Here is a 15,719-nt window from a genome sequence, read left to right on the forward strand (position 1 = left end):
AATTCACCTGCACCTCCACACACACCATTTATTGCATCCGCTGCACCCGATGTGGCTTCCTAGACATTGGGGAGACAGGCCGCCTACCTGTGGAACATTTTCAGAACACCCGCACCAACCCACCCAACTGCCCCATGGCTAAACACTAACTCCCCCTGCCACTCTGCCAAGGACATGCAGGTCCTTGGCCACCTCCATCGCCAGACTATGGCAACACGATGTCTGTAGGAAGAACGCCTCTCTTCTGCCTTGGAACCCTCCAACCACAAGGGATGAATGCAGATTTCTCCAGCTTTCTCATTTCCCCTCCCCTCCCCCACCTTATCTCAGTCCCAACCCTCAGACTCAGCACCGCCTTCTTGACCTACAATCATCTTCCTGACCTCTCCGCCCCCACCCCCTCTCCAGCCTATCACCCTCACCTTCCCCCTCCTTCCACCTATTGTATTCCCAGCACCCCTCCCCCATACCTCTTATCTTAGCCTGCTTGGCACACCCTTCTCATTCCTAAAGAAGGGCTTATGCCTGAAACGCCAATTCTCCTGTTCCTTTGCTGCCTGACCTGCGCTTTTCCAGCAACCCCCTTTTAAGCTCTGGTCTCCAGCATCTGCAGCCCTCACTTTCTCCTATTCTCAGGGTTGCAGATTGCTAGTGTTGGGGTACTGCTAAGATCAGTGCTAAGGCCAGAACTGATTTGGTTATGGGGACTTGTAGTAATATTTTTCTAAAAGGGATCTTTGAGTCACTGAAAAGTGTGCAGGTGACCTTCGTAAAAGAAATATTGAATTCTTTACAAGGGGACTTAAGAAGAAAAGATGTCTTGCTGCAATCATGTAAAGCCTTGTTGAACTATGTCTAGAGTATTGTGTACACTTTTAGTCTCCTTATCTGAGGAAAGATGTACCAATCATAGAGGATGCTTAAAAGTTGACTAGAATAATCCCTGAGATGACAGTGCTGTCTTTTGGATAGCCTGAAGAAACTGGATTTAGAGTTTTGAAGAATGAGGTGATCTCACTGAAACTTAATCCTTATAGGCAATGACAGGATAGATATAGATAATGTTTCCACTGGCTGTTAAAACTAAAACCAGGAGATACAATCTCAGGATAAGCATCAGGATAAGCAATATACTGTTTAAGACCGATGAGGGGCTATTTCTTTCTTTTGGAGGTTGGTGAGTCTTTGGGATTCTCTTCCCTCAAAGCAGTGTGGATGTACAGTCATTGAGCATGTTCAAGCTATCAATAGATTTCTGGAGATTGTTCATCTACAGTGAAGTGCAATCATGATTTAATTGTATGATAGGCCAGGCTTTGGCTGAATTTTATTTTTGTCTACTCCTGCTTACGTGACAAGTTGTTTCTATCATTACAGTTAAATTCTTTTGAGCAACTCTGCATCAACTACACCAATGAAAAGTTGCAGCAACTGTTTAACCACACCATGTTTATCCTGGAGCAAGAGGAATATCAGCGAGAAGGCATTGAGTGGAATTTCATTGACTTTGGCCTGGATCTGCAGCCATGCATTGACCTCATAGAGAGACCTGTAAGAATATAACAGTTCTGTTTAGACTGAGTAATTTAGTGACCATTATAGACACTTTTATTGTAACATACTCACTTTCCTAATCGTAAAACTTGCATTTACATTAGCTTTGACATAAAACTCAGAACTGCTCATGAGGCGGGGGAAAAATCAATTAAATGATAGTTGACCAAAAGCTTGCTGAAAGAGATTAAGGGCAGTTTTCTTGCAGAGAGAAAAGATAAGCTTGGGGTAGGATTTCCAAACAATTGATGAACAGGATATGAGGGGAGACTTGAAGTTCTATTATCTGGGACTACTTTTTAAAAATTAAAATATTCCTTTTGAGGTTGTGATGGCCAAGTGGTGGTGTTGCTAGATTGTTGATCCTGGTAATGTTGCACTGACCCAGGTTTGAATGGCAGATGGAGTTTGAAATCGATGAAAAATTGGATTTTAGCGTCTGACCAGAAAATTGTTGCCAGTTGTCTGAAAATCCCACCTGGTTCACAAATTATCCTTTTTTTAATGGAAAGAAATCTACCATCATTGCCTGGTCTGGCCTCCATGCAACTGCAGACCCACAACAATGTGACTGACTCTTAACTGCCCTCTGGGCAATTTAAGAATGGGCAATAAATACTGGTCTAACCAACGATGTCCATAATCCTATGAGTTTTTTAAAAAATCCCTATTCAGAACCTTTTTCAGCTTGCACATCTCTTTTGGTAGGACAAGACTGACAAAAAGCAACTCATTTGTTGAGATTCAACATTCGCTCTTAGGTGCTACATCTGTTCTAGAATGCTATCAGGATACCATATGCATATTTGTTTAAATATCTGGGACAACAATGTTACCTGTTTCTCTATCTAAAAAAGATTTTGGGAGAGACACTAGGAAGTTCAAAGTACTTCACAGCACTTCAAAGCATTAATGTATTAACCAATGGAGAATAGTTGTTTTTGGGGGTGAATGGGAGGTGGGGTGTAGATTGAGTAAACACACTAATCCATTGAGATGTTTGGACATAAAACACACTTCAATTCATGAACTCCTTGTTATACCAGGCAAATCCTCCTGGTGTGCTGGCTTTGTTGGATGAGGAATGTTGGTTTCCTAAGGCTACGGATAAGACATTTGTGGAGAAGCTGAGCCAAGAGCAGGGTACACACTCAAAATTCCAAAAGCCAAGGCAGCTCAAAGATAAGGCCGACTTCTGCATTATTCACTACGCGGGCAAGGTATGTCTACTGAATAGAATGTTATGTGTTTACGATGGGTTTGTAATGTTAGTCTTTTGTTCTCATTCTTCTTCATTCAAAACGGTTCAAAGTTTTGAACTGGGCATTTGGAACCAGTTTATGTAGTAAGACTAGTGGCCTCATTTAAATTGATATTTTTGCCATTGACCCAAGTATGTAGCAAATAAGTGATTAAGATCAATGGAGCCATGGCATATTCAAATACTTACCCAGTGGTTATACAGAGAAATAAGCAGTATTATCCACTTGTGTTCTGAGTAGGGAAAAAAACAAGCTTTTGTGTTCTTTTTGGGTCTATCTTTATGCAAACACTGAAATAAGCTTTTACACAGCTCTAGTCATGCACAACCATTGTTTCAAAGGGTTGCTTTCTGGTTTGCTAACTGGCCAATAGATTATATCCTTTTCATTTTACAGTAAGGATCATGGGCCTCAACCTTTTGCGATCTCTGCAAACAATTTGAATGAGGTGGCCAAGGGTGGTGAATTGATGTTTGACAAATGTATACTAGGTGGGAAAGTAATCTTCGGAAACTAAGGATGCACCAAGGGGATAGACAGGTATTGAATCGATAAGCTTTCTTCACCTGAGATGGCTACAGATGTTCAGTCTGACAATGCTGTGGCTGTAAGAGGTGCGTGTTCTCCTAGTTTCTCAGATTGCAGCACAGGTGTCAGCAGTCTTAAGATGAACAATCTGTGAAGCTTTGGGTATTTTAAGTTGCAGCAATAGAACCAACCTGGTGAGGTCAAACACCCATCCACAAATCAGGATCTTTAGCTTCCAGCAGTTGCTGTTGGAGTCTTGAAGTGGAAGCTACTCCCCCTGCCTTGGTTACAACCACAAGCTGGGAGTTGTCTGCATGCTTTGGGATTTTAATGTGAGACAATGTTTTCTGAATTTGCCTTTTCCAAAAGTGGTTTATGGGATGTTACCATATAGGAACATTTTTAAATAGTAATAATTACTGTATCTATTACTAAATTTTCTAATAGATATTTCAATTTCTTTGTAGTATTTTAACTATGTTTGATGAATAAAATGTGTGTTGCTTTAAGTCTGGTGGTTCAACCATTTTTTTTATTGTGGTATGTTAGAACCATTTGGTGTTTGTAGCACAGCCATGGAAAATTTGCTTTTAAGTTACGTACAGCCAGACTTGCCTGATTTATAGTGAACAGGATGTACATCATTTAAATGAGTTGTCTTGTTTCAATCTGTTGTGCTACGCAAGAACAAGTCATTCTGCATCCATGAAGTCTCTTGATTATTTTGCGTGCACCTCTTAGGTTTTTGAATGGGATTACAATTTTAATATCTAGCAGAATATCCAGGGGAAGAAGCTGGAAAACAAGTGGAATGCTTGCTTTTGTGAACTGTAGCTTGTTGGCATCCTTTTAAGGACAATTCAAAAGCTTTTAATTTCAGAAAGGAGGAACTTGAAGAACCCATTTAACCCTTCCCTTTTTCCATTCCACTCAGTGATAGCAACAGAATCTTCATGAGTAGTCATTCGCAAGTTACAAGCAATATCTGAGGCTGCTTCCAAGAATTTTAAGTTGGAACGGTTTTCCTCCACTGGTTTTCAATCTGGCATTTTAAGAGTCTATAATAGAATGTAAAATGCATATAACTCATACAGGGAATATCTTTTTCCAAAATGTGTTCATTTTTGCAGCGATACTTTGGCTGTTATGCTGTATCCTCTAATTCTTGGCAAAAACAGTCACTGAATATGCTAATCTGTTGTAAATTGATACCTTTTATTTTTTGACTTTGGTGTTTTATCTTTTAATCCTCTACTTACTTTTTATCACCCATTTATCATGGTTCCTGGTGAGTTTTGAAGTAACTGGCCTTGTAGCTTTTTCAATCACTTTTTTTAATGATTAAAGTAGACATAGTTATGTAAGAGCATTTGTTTTGACGCTACTATCGCTTGAGGAAAACTGAATTTAAGGCCTGGAAAGAGTCAACTATTTTGGTAAGATATTTGAATTGTAAAGAAAAGAAATGGAAATTCTTGCATTTATTTATCACTTTTCACCAACTGGTTGTAAATTTGCTTTGAGCTGGTAAATTTGTTTGCGGATATTTTGTCACCATGATAGGGAACAGTACTTTCCATGAAGCGCTGGTGTTCTGTCCAACTTGCTATTTATCTGTCTTGGTCTGTTGTAGTGGGTGATAGCACTTTGGGTTCTTTTCCTGAGGTTGGTAAATGGTGTCCAAATTGATATATATGTTAATGGAGTTCCGGTTTGAATGCCAGGCCTCTACAAATTCCCATGTGTCTTTGTTTAGCCTTTCCCAGGGTAGATGTATTGTCCCGGTGTGTGTGTTGGTCATGTCTTTTGGTGGCTAGTTTTCTGCCTGTCTGTCCAATGTAATGTTTTTTGCAGTCTTGCAGGGTATTTTATAGGTTAAACAAAGACGCACAGGAATTCCTAGAGGCCTGACATTCAAACTGGAATACCATGAACAAACATATAGATTTAACCCCATTTACCAACTCCTCAAACAAAACTTTGAAGTGATATCGCCCACCACAATAGACCAAGACACACAGCGAGACAGAATACCAGCGCTTCATAGGAGACTCACTGATGTTACCTAGCATGGTGACGAAACATCTGAACAAACCTACTAACGCAGTGAGCAAACTTAGAACGTGATCCACAATGAGCTACAAATCTTCAAAATAGCAACACCGTCAGACATTTCCAGCTAATTGAGTACAATTTAAAGTCTCGTCACCATCCTAACGTATAGGGAATAAGGCAGCAGGCCACCTCAGACAGTATGATATTGAGCAATTAATCATCTGGGGTTCTGTTTGTTATTATTCCAAAACTCTGAATCCCATCTGAGGTTGCTGAGCAAACTTTTTTACAATTTGATTAATGTATCAAATGGAACTGAATCACAACTGGAATTCAATGAGTTTTTAAAGTTCATTGAAGTGGGATCACGTGGTTTGCTGTCAAAATGTAATTGATATTTTTTCATGTACCACAAGTACTCCATAATCTTTCAACCTTTTGGCACTAGGTGGATTACAAGGCAGATGAATGGCTTCTGAAAAACATGGACCCACTCAATGACAATGTTGCCACACTCCTGCATCAATCAATGGACAAGTTTGTGGCAGAGTTATGGAAAGATGGTTTGTAAATTATTTTATTTTATACATGTCTCAATTGTGCAGATATTTACCAAGAGCTTGCTGAAAGACCGTGGAAGTGATGCAGAAATGTTCAGTTATCTTTTAGCAATATTGAGAACTTGTTCAAGTTATTAAAATCCCTTCATATAACAGCATTTTAGAGAAATGCTTAAAGTTTTGTTATCCCTTGCATCCAGCTACTGTTTGGATTTTAATACTTGGAGCATGTTTATTAGAAACTATCATAGCATTTTATTAGGAACAATATAACTATACGAGATTAAATTTGTACTTGGGGTGTTGAGGTGGGAGACGGTTTTAGCTTAAGTTTGTTTTTAAGCCAGCAAAACCAATTATTTAATATCAGGAAGTCTGGAACCTTTTTGGTTGACTTTTTTCTTACTGTTTGCAAACCTTGCCATGATGAAACAAGAGTTAACAATTCAGTGCATTTTCTGATCTCCTAATACTGGACAAGTAGGAACTCGGGAATGAAACTTGGCTTGATGGAGTATATTTAATTTTTGCAGTTGGTTACCATAGTGGTTAATCAGTGAAACACAATCACAGGATGTTACGTGTGTTCTTTAATAATAGAACATAAGGTCACTACTGAAGAAAGCGACACAGCAATTGTTTATAGCAGACAAATTAGAATGATCTTATCACAAACATCCAACCAAAATTTGAATCTGTTTCCAAGCCTAGCTTTTAAAAATACTTTCAGCAAAATATGATTCCAATCTCTTTTTTTAAAAATATCTTTTTACTTAACTAACTTTCTCCCTTTTTTTCTTTTTCCCTTGGACAGTAGAGACAATTAATTCCTTACAGAGTCCAATGGCATGAATGTACACAGTTATAAAATTTTGAAGACTTCTATATAAACTCTCCCAACGTGAACATTAGAGACACAGTGTATGGTGATTGGTGGAAAAATTCTTTTTTTTTGAGGAAAAACTGTTCTTCTCACTGAATTCTGGGTTCTTCTGAACTGAGACCTTGAATCGTCTGTCTGAAGTCAACTCAAAAGCTGTTAGTTTAGTTTTAATTTAACCTGTCATAATGAATAAAACATTTACTGTTCAGTTTAACACCAACAGGGGTTCCTGCTGGCTGGCTGTTCAGCTGCATTGCAGGTCTTGGAATGGATGAACTGAAGTTAACATTCAAAATTACTTTGACCCGTGTAGTTTAATAAAAAAAAAGACCTTCACAGAACTAACCCATCCCCATCTGCTCTTGGGTATTAGAATTTAGGGTTTGTATTTCATGTTAAACAGCAATATAACAACAATGAAAGGTGTCCAGAGAGAGAGACGTCCAAAAGTTGTTGAGTTAGTTTGAGGATATATCCTAGAGAGACACTGCTGGAACCAGAATTTCAGGAACTTGTTTGTTCAAGTTGCCTTTTGGTCAGTGGTGGTGAGCTGCTGCCTTGACCTATTATCATCCTTAGTGTAAGTAAACCTACAAGAAGGGATTTACAGGATTTTAAATCTGTGATTGTGAAGGAACAAACAATATGGCTCCAAATCAGGATATTGTGGGATTTGGCGGCTAGCTTGCAGGTGATGACTCTCCTTATCCTTCTAGGAAGTAGAGGTCATGAATTTGCAAGGTTCTGTTGAAGTGGGTGTGAGGGAGTATTATTGATAGAGCAGACAAAACGCTATGTCCAAATAGGATCAAGCATTTGATATTGCACATTTTGATTGAGTCAAAGAATGGGAAGCCACCATGCTTATAATAACTTAAAAATACTTTCGGCTGTCCAGATTTCACTTCCTTTTGCAAAGCTCACTTTTTTATTCTCTTGCCTTCCTCTTGGTAGGCTGCTTCCTATTTTACATATTGAATCCCTCACTATAGGAAGTGTACATGACTATAGTTATTTATATAGATTCTGTGATACCTGCCTCTCCATTCTTCTTGGCATGATATGGAGGAGCCAGTGTTGGACTGGGGTGGACAAAGTTGAAAATCTCTTGATGCCGGGTTATAGTCCAATAGGTTTATTTGGAAGCATGAACTTTCAGAGCACCGATGAAAGAGTGGTGCTCCGAAAGCTCATGATTCCAAATAAACCTGTTGGACTATGACCTGGTGTTGTGATTTTTTTTAACATTTATTGCAGGGTTTAAGATTTTTTTGGATGTTATGTGAAAATGCTGAGTGTTTGTGTCCATTGCCACTTCAAGAATACATTGGAATTTTAAGTTTTGTACAGGTATTAGCCAAAGCCTGTCATGAACACCAAGCTTAAAGTTTTTTATTTTGTGGCTCCATAGTGATACTTTGCCATGATATGGTGGTACTTTATTCAGTCATGCAGGGTTGCCTTTTTACCACCACCATCTATGGAGGAAGTGTACCTGTTACACTTGTCTTTGGACAAAATCTTCAGAGATTACATTGTAGGACATCGAAGAACTCTTCGACTTTAAGACCTGACTGGTTACTAATTGTTGCTTTGGATCAATGTTGCAATTTGTGGCTTTGCAGTCAACGAAGAAAATGTGTTTTGCATTGCTTCTGCAACTCCTGCATCTGAATGCAGCAGGAAAGTATAATAAAGCTAATGTGCTTTTGTAAAATTTAATGTTTTTTGCAGTTGATCGTATTGTGGGATTGGACCAAGTTGCTGGAATGAACGAAACTGCTTTTGGCTCCTCTTACAAAACAAAAAAGGGCATGTTCCGCACAGTGGGGCAACTGTATAAAGAGTCCTTGGCAAAATTAATGGCAACCCTACGTAATACCAACCCAAACTTTGTTCGATGCATCATTCCAAACCACGAAAAAAGGGTGGGTATATTTTCATAGCAGAAATGGTACCTGTGACAGTGTTTAATATAAAAGTTGGTGAAAATTATCTAAAGTTATGCTATTTTGTTATTTCTACAGTTTGCACACTCTTAAATTCACTAGTGTACTGCCATGCTCGATCCTGGCTGATTTTAGGTATTCCAACTTACTATTTTGTGCCAAGTTTTAAAGTAGTTTTTGTAAGGATTTGTACAGCCCCTTCTGAATTAGAGCAGGCAACGTGTAACTAATTGACTTTTGAGGTGGGTTTTTGCGGACAGGGTGTTAGGAGATTTGCTTAACTTTGCTGTCTTCAATTTGGTCCTACTTTCATGAGTGGGCCCTTGAGGTCACCAGTGTAGGGAGTAAAGATGTTAATATGTTAAAGTTGCTGACAGACTTCTAGCTAATATGCTGTATTTCATTCCCACACCGTGGTCAAACAGTGTACTTTTTAGTCCAATCAAAAAGTGTGATGTGGAAGGTTCAAGGCTTGGTTGAGAATTTTCAACATAAGTATGACTCATCACTTCTGTTTTGAGAGGGAGCAGTATTAAAATTAGTAACATGTCAAGGCAGTCACCTTGACCACTGCCTGCATTTACTTAATATCTTTGGAACTGCCAGCATAATTGCTGAATCCTGATTAAGTTTTTAAAAGCTTTTGAGCTCCTGTTCTAGAGTTGAAGTGGACTTTAATTTTGCAGTTATCTGGCTACTCAAGTGTTCAGAATTTTAGTTTGTTTTTATTGTGGTGCAAAATAAAATACTGAACTGTAGATGTTTGAAATCCAAATCAAAACAAATTGGGACAAATTCCACAGCTCTGGCAGCATCTGTGGAGAGAAATTTAGTTAACATTTCAGGTCCAGTGATCCCAACAAATGAACTGATTTATCCCTCTACTGATACTGCCAGACCGGAGTTTTTTCCCCCAGCAATTTGTTTTTGTTTTGTAATCATGGTGCAATTTAATTGTTGGAAGATTTAATTCCAAGTAAATGGTTGCTTGGCTTGTGGCAGTTCTAAAAGACATTCATCTAATAATTTTATTACTTTTTAATGGAAAATCTACTTTAACATTTATCCTGTGTTCTTAATTCCACCTCATGTGATGAAGCACCCATGTACCAAATGAGTTGGTTGTTTCCATCAGCCACTTCCAGAGAGACTCTTGATAGCTAAGGTTTGAAGGTCGACATGATCAAGTCTCTAGATTTTATAACCTACAATTGTTGCAACATTTTCAGCATCAAGCATGCCAGTACTAATGTATTAATGACTTTTCCACACTTTACTGGCAGCCTGATCTGATAATTCAGCAGTAGGTACAGATGATTAAAAGCATGGACTTGCGTGGCTGGTCCAGTGGAGTTTTCTATCTGGCATAGATGCACTGCAGATATTTTTTTTTCCCTACTTGCCTCTGATTGCATCTTCGAGCTGGAATATTTTGTGTGACTTGACATATGACCAGACGTTGTGCATTTGTGTAAATAGTGGACTGTTTGGGTGGGGAAACCACTCAACCTAACTTTGCTGACTGGAATAAACATTTTCATAATAAAGCTTTTGCTTTCAACACTCGGCCTCCTAGCAAATTTGAGCAGTGTTAAGAGATTACAACCAAAGTCAGTTAATGATAGTTTAAATTTCACTTCTTACAGGCTGGAAAACTGGATCCTCACTTGGTTCTTGACCAGCTGCGCTGCAACGGAGTATTGGAGGGTATTCGAATTTGTCGTCAAGGTTTTCCTAATAGGATTGTCTTCCAGGAGTTCAGACAGAGGTAGTTAAGCTTTTACAAACTGAACCCGTACACAACTTATTTATAAAGAGGAATGTGGAATGAATCTCTCCCTCATGTTGAGAGGAAGCAATGCAGTTGGGCACAATGAATTCCGGGGGAAGTTTTAATCGCATTTGCTTTGTAGGTTTGTAAGCCAAACAAACCCTGAATAAAAATAACCCAGTCAGAGGGTCAAATGTTGATTCTAACGAAATGAAGGGCAATCCATCTTGACCCAGAATTCTTAAATGTTGGTTTTTAGGTTCTTGCCAGTGAAATTGCTCTCATGGTTTTGTGTGCCCATTAGCCTTTTAGCTCTGTTGTTGAGCTGTTTGGCTCCTGGTTAAGCAGCATTTTTTAAAAAAAAAAAATCCGTTTTCTATCCCTCCTGTGCCCTTCATCTAAACTGTTCTCTTTCAGCCTGCAGATCCGGGATATTTGCTCTCTTTTGGATTTAGTTTCTTGACCATCACTTAATTGCTCCATCATTTGGTGTTCAGTTGCTAAGGCCAATAGCTCTGAAGTTCCTGCTCTAAATTCATCTACCAATCTATCCTTTGTTTTTAAGATGCTTCTCAAAGCCTTTGTTTTTGTGAAAACTGCCCTAGTATCTCCTATGTGACTAATGTTAAAAGCTGGGAAATGGAACTCTGCGCACCTTGGGTAGTTTTTATTATGTCAAGGATGGTATTTTAAGTACCTTTTTTGTTTAGTGTTGTTGAAGTGAAGAAATTAGTTTAAAGTAGCTTCAGTTTTAAATAAAAAAAGACATTAATTTGAATTATTCAAAGCTTTTGAAAGGTCTGTTCAATAAGTTGAATGTAATTTCAGAAACGCATACTTCAATTTGTAATGCTTCCACTCTCCTAGGTACGAGATTCTGACCCCTAATTCAATCCCTAAAGGTTTCATGGATGGGAAACAAGCCTGTGAACGAATGGTAGACACTTAATTTTTAAATTTTTTTGTCTGGAATGTTTGAAATTGTACAAAAACTTGTGCTTTAGTGTAAATGTTTTCAAATTACAAAACCAATGCATTAAAAATCAAGAATAATACCTCTAATTTTGTATTTAATTAGATTTAAAAACTAAAAGGTTAACCTGATCTCTTTACTTTTTAATTACTTGCATGTTTTGCATACATTTGGAAATGAATAGATATATCTGGATATATCTCTTTGAATATGGATATTTATTTTCCTGTTCCTTATCTTCCCCTTTTTCTCTGTAATCAGATTCATGCCTTGGAATTGGATCCTAACTTATTCCGCATCGGCCAGAGTAAGATTTTCTTCCGCGCTGGGGTTCTAGCACATTTGGAGGAGGAACGGGATCTGAAGATCACTGATATAATTATCCTGTTCCAAGCTATCTGCCGTGGATACCTGGCAAGGAAGTAAGTTTAAACCTTGCTTAGTTTGTTTTACTTGCAGTTGTCTGATGAAATCCAGTGGACTTTTGAACAATAGTTAAATTTGTGTACATACTATTGGTTTTTCTCCAAAAATAATAGATGTTACCTTTAGTTTTACTACAAACATTGCTTTAGTCTGACTAAACTTTGCAGACTTTTGGTATCATTTGAGTAACTTTTCATTTTGCCAGTGTTTATGAATCTGTCCTATCCTTTTTTTATTAGGAAAAGGCAAGTATGATAAAACTTGCCCAAATATAAAATGATCTTTCTTAATAAATAACTTTATTAGCAGTTTAGAATAATTGTACAGTATTTCTTAATATTTCACCACTCTTAATACTTCATTACTTTTAATCTCCTCCTTCCACCCCTGAAACTGACTATGAAACTAGTGTTCAAGTGTCAGCACACCTATTAAGTTTGCACATGAATCTGTTGGTGAGGTAGCAGTTGTTTTGGCCTATTTCAACTTTAAGATAGTGGGGAGTTGTCTTGAAGCACTGCTGTCCTTTGTGGTGAAGGTGCTGATGAGGGGGGCTTCCATAATTTTGACCACTGCTGAAGGAATGGTGATGTATTCCAAGTCCAAGTGATGTGTAACTTGGAGAACTTGAACCTGTTGGTGTACTACTGTGGATGTTCCACCTGTTGTTGGGAGGTACTGTTTTATAAGCCTTGGAGTTGCAGCAGTACATCTGCAACTCCAGATACTGTGGTGCACTGGTGGTGGAGGGATTGAATGTTTCTGATGCTGGATGAGATGCCACTCCTCTGTCTTGGATGGCATCAGACTACTTCAGTTGTAGAGAATGTATTCATCCAGGCAGGTTGTTCAGATTCCAAAGCACTCCTGACTTTTGCCATGTTGCAGGTGTTGGCAGGTTAATTGCTGCTCAACATTCACAGCCTCTTGACCTACTGTTATCCCAGTAATATTTGTTGCTTGGCCAGGTTAAGTTTTTCAGTTAATTGTAACCTCCCAGAATGTTGTTGGGTCCTTTTTTGGCAATGCCATTGCATGTCAAGGGTGGGCAGTAACTATCCTCTTTTTTTTTGAGATTGGTCATTTGAGTGGAATAAATATTACTTGCCACCATAGGCCTGAATGATGTCCACAATAAATCCTAGATAAGGATGATCATATCTGGGGAATTCTGGTTGAGTTGTAAGATAACTTATGAATATTCTACTTCTGATCTTTTTGAGGAGGTTATTGAAGCAACTGAAAACTATGCCCTTCAACAGCTGCACTCACATCTCCTTTGGCTGGAGACATGTAGGAATATTTTCCTGACTGCCATTGACTTCCGGCTAATTGGTGATCTTTAATCCCACACTGTTAAATGCCAGGGCAGTTGCTGTCTCACTTCATCTCTGGACTTCTCTTGCCCATGTTTGTGCATCTATAATGAGATTTGGAGATGAATAATCTTAAAATCCAAGTTGTCACTGAGGTGTATAGATAATTTTGGTGTTTGACTTCACTGTTACCTTCTATCAACTTTAACAATTTGAAAGTAACCAGGTGGAGTAAAATTTGACTGGGTTGGAAACTTATTGTATTCCTAGACAACTTTTCATTTTTTTTACACTGACATCTCCAGGATAATGTGCTGGGACAGTTTGACTGGTGGTGTAAGTGATTTTGGGGCATATGTAGCTAATGCAGATGGTCTGGTCTTTCTGAATCTCCTGTACTTGGCTGTATTTCCTGTCACATGGAGTGAGATGCTTTGGCTGAAGGCTAAACCTTCCCTCGGGAAGAGGATGTGATGGGTCACTTCTGTTTGGTTGAAAATACTTGAGTCTTGTCTTTGTCCTTTTGATAGACTCTACCTTTTATTCAAGATGACAATGTCAATGGAGCCTCCTGTTCTCTTAAATTCCTCCTTTCATCATCACGTTACAAAACTGTGGAGTTGTCATGTGTTCTTTGGGCTCCTTGGCCAGTCAAAGTTATTTCCATGGTGTTACTTTCTTGTGATCCTGTTTATAACATTCCTCTCTCTTTTTAGATATGCCTGGCACAACCTCTGGTGTGTACTCTATTGCTGAACCAGTCTTGATTGGCATTAAATTTCCCTACCCAGCAGGCTGTGCCCTTGCTAACCTCTGTGCTGCTTCCAGTGATGTACAGCTTGTACAGATTAATCACCTAAGGAGGAGGGTATTTTGTTTTCAACAGGTTTCCTTGCCCACACTTGATGCTTGCTTACTGATTTAACTTGCTCATACTGTAGAACAAGGTGGAGGATGCCCAGACCATGTTCATGGCTGCAACCATCATTGTCACTATTTGTGATTATCCTGCCAATGTTACAGAATGTAGTCATAAGGCTGAGTGACAGGCTTTTGTTCAAGTAATCAGGTGGGACAGCTCTTCCAATCTTGACTAGTTATTGAGAACATTTGGATGCACTGTGCTGAGTACCTTTAGTACATATGCTGAAGTGGATGTCATGAACAATCTGAGCTCTGAGTTGAAGTCCCTCACGTCCCTCAAATATCACTTTTTTTTCTAGTTCAGTTCTCTTGCCTTTCACTAGCAAATTCTGATCAACCTCTGACCTTGCTGAGGCCTGCTACCTCTGACAAGGGCTTGGTTGCAATTAACCCCAAAGTTGCTGTACTTGTCTCAAATTATTGAAGGCCCAAGGATATTATAACCTGGTATGAAAGAGCACTGGCTCAATGATTTCTAAATCTGTCTCTTTTTTTGATTAAAGAGCATTTTCGAGGAAACAGCAGCAGCTGAGTGCACTGAAGGTTCTGCAGAGGAATTGTGCTGCTTACCTGAAGCTCAGACACTGGCAATGGTGGCGGCTTTTCACCAAGGTTGGAGTTGTTTTCCTTCATTGATCTTGTGGAGGCAAAATTTAGGAGATGTTAAGTGTTAAGATTCTGATGTGCATTTGTAAACGTTTACTAAATTGTTTTTTCTGAATTACGATATTTTTTAAGACTTCCTCCTATCAGTTCACAATAACAAATTCGCCAGGATAGTTAGCCAGTCAGTCTTAAGTGGTGACTTTAGTTTGGGGGGAATAAAAGGCTAGTGTTAGTGGTTCTGTAGTAAGATATTAAATCATATACATGAGCAAACCATCTTTTACCTTCTTTTATTTTTAATTTTCTTTGTGCTGTAGGTTAAACCACTGTTGCAAGTTACTCGCCAAGAGGAGGAATTGCTATCCAAAGAGGATGAGTTGACAAAAGTGAAAGAGAAACATGTGAAGGTGGAAGCAGACCTAACTGCTATGGCAAGAAAGCATCAGCAGGTTTGTAGATTCTTAAACTCTGCATGTCTGATGTGCAATTTAATGGCTAATGTTTGTAAGACATAGCATGACCTAAATAAACTTTTTTTGTCCAGCCTGTAGCAAGCACATCTTTGAAACTAGTGGCCCTTGGTTCTAAAGTGCAGTTCATCTAATTTTAGATGGTTAAATTATTCCCCATGTCTTTGTTTCCATCTTTTGAGCTAATGCCATTTGGCCAACAAATGGTCATCCCTGGCATTGGAATGTTTAGTTAGAGAAGTTAGTTGCATAAAAGTTTGTAACTATAATTTTCAGTAGAACCTATTTACGTTGAGGAAAGAAATTAGTAAAGTGATCAGAGAAGGCAAAACGTGTAAGTTAATGGAGATCAGAGGGAATATTTGTACAGAATCATGCGTTTTGCTTGATTCTAGATGAATCCCATGGATTTATTTGCACTGTACTAATCTCTACAATACGA

At 38.6% G+C, this 15,719-nt stretch overlaps 1 protein-coding gene across 2 annotated transcripts in view; it reads left to right on the plus strand.

Moving 5' to 3' along the window:
- LOC132827645 (myosin-10) overlaps positions 1–15,719 on the plus strand; it is a 149,898-nt gene that overhangs the window by 99,324 nt on the left and 34,855 nt on the right. For both annotated transcript variants that reach the window (XM_060844231.1, XM_060844232.1), the window contains 9 exons: positions 1,378–1,551; positions 2,601–2,774; positions 5,848–5,962; positions 8,577–8,770; positions 10,438–10,559; positions 11,430–11,499; positions 11,797–11,957; positions 14,705–14,813; positions 15,125–15,256. In XM_060844231.1, coding sequence (XP_060700214.1) covers positions 1,378–1,551; positions 2,601–2,774; positions 5,848–5,962; positions 8,577–8,770; positions 10,438–10,559; positions 11,430–11,499; positions 11,797–11,957; positions 14,705–14,813; positions 15,125–15,256 — 1,251 coding nt within the window. The remainder of the gene's footprint in view (positions 1–1,377; positions 1,552–2,600; positions 2,775–5,847; positions 5,963–8,576; positions 8,771–10,437; positions 10,560–11,429; positions 11,500–11,796; positions 11,958–14,704; positions 14,814–15,124; positions 15,257–15,719) is intronic.

The sequence above is a fragment of the Hemiscyllium ocellatum genome, chromosome 25 (genome assembly GCF_020745735.1).
Source record: "Hemiscyllium ocellatum isolate sHemOce1 chromosome 25, sHemOce1.pat.X.cur, whole genome shotgun sequence".
Classification (NCBI taxonomy): domain Eukaryota; kingdom Metazoa; phylum Chordata; class Chondrichthyes; order Orectolobiformes; family Hemiscylliidae; genus Hemiscyllium; species Hemiscyllium ocellatum.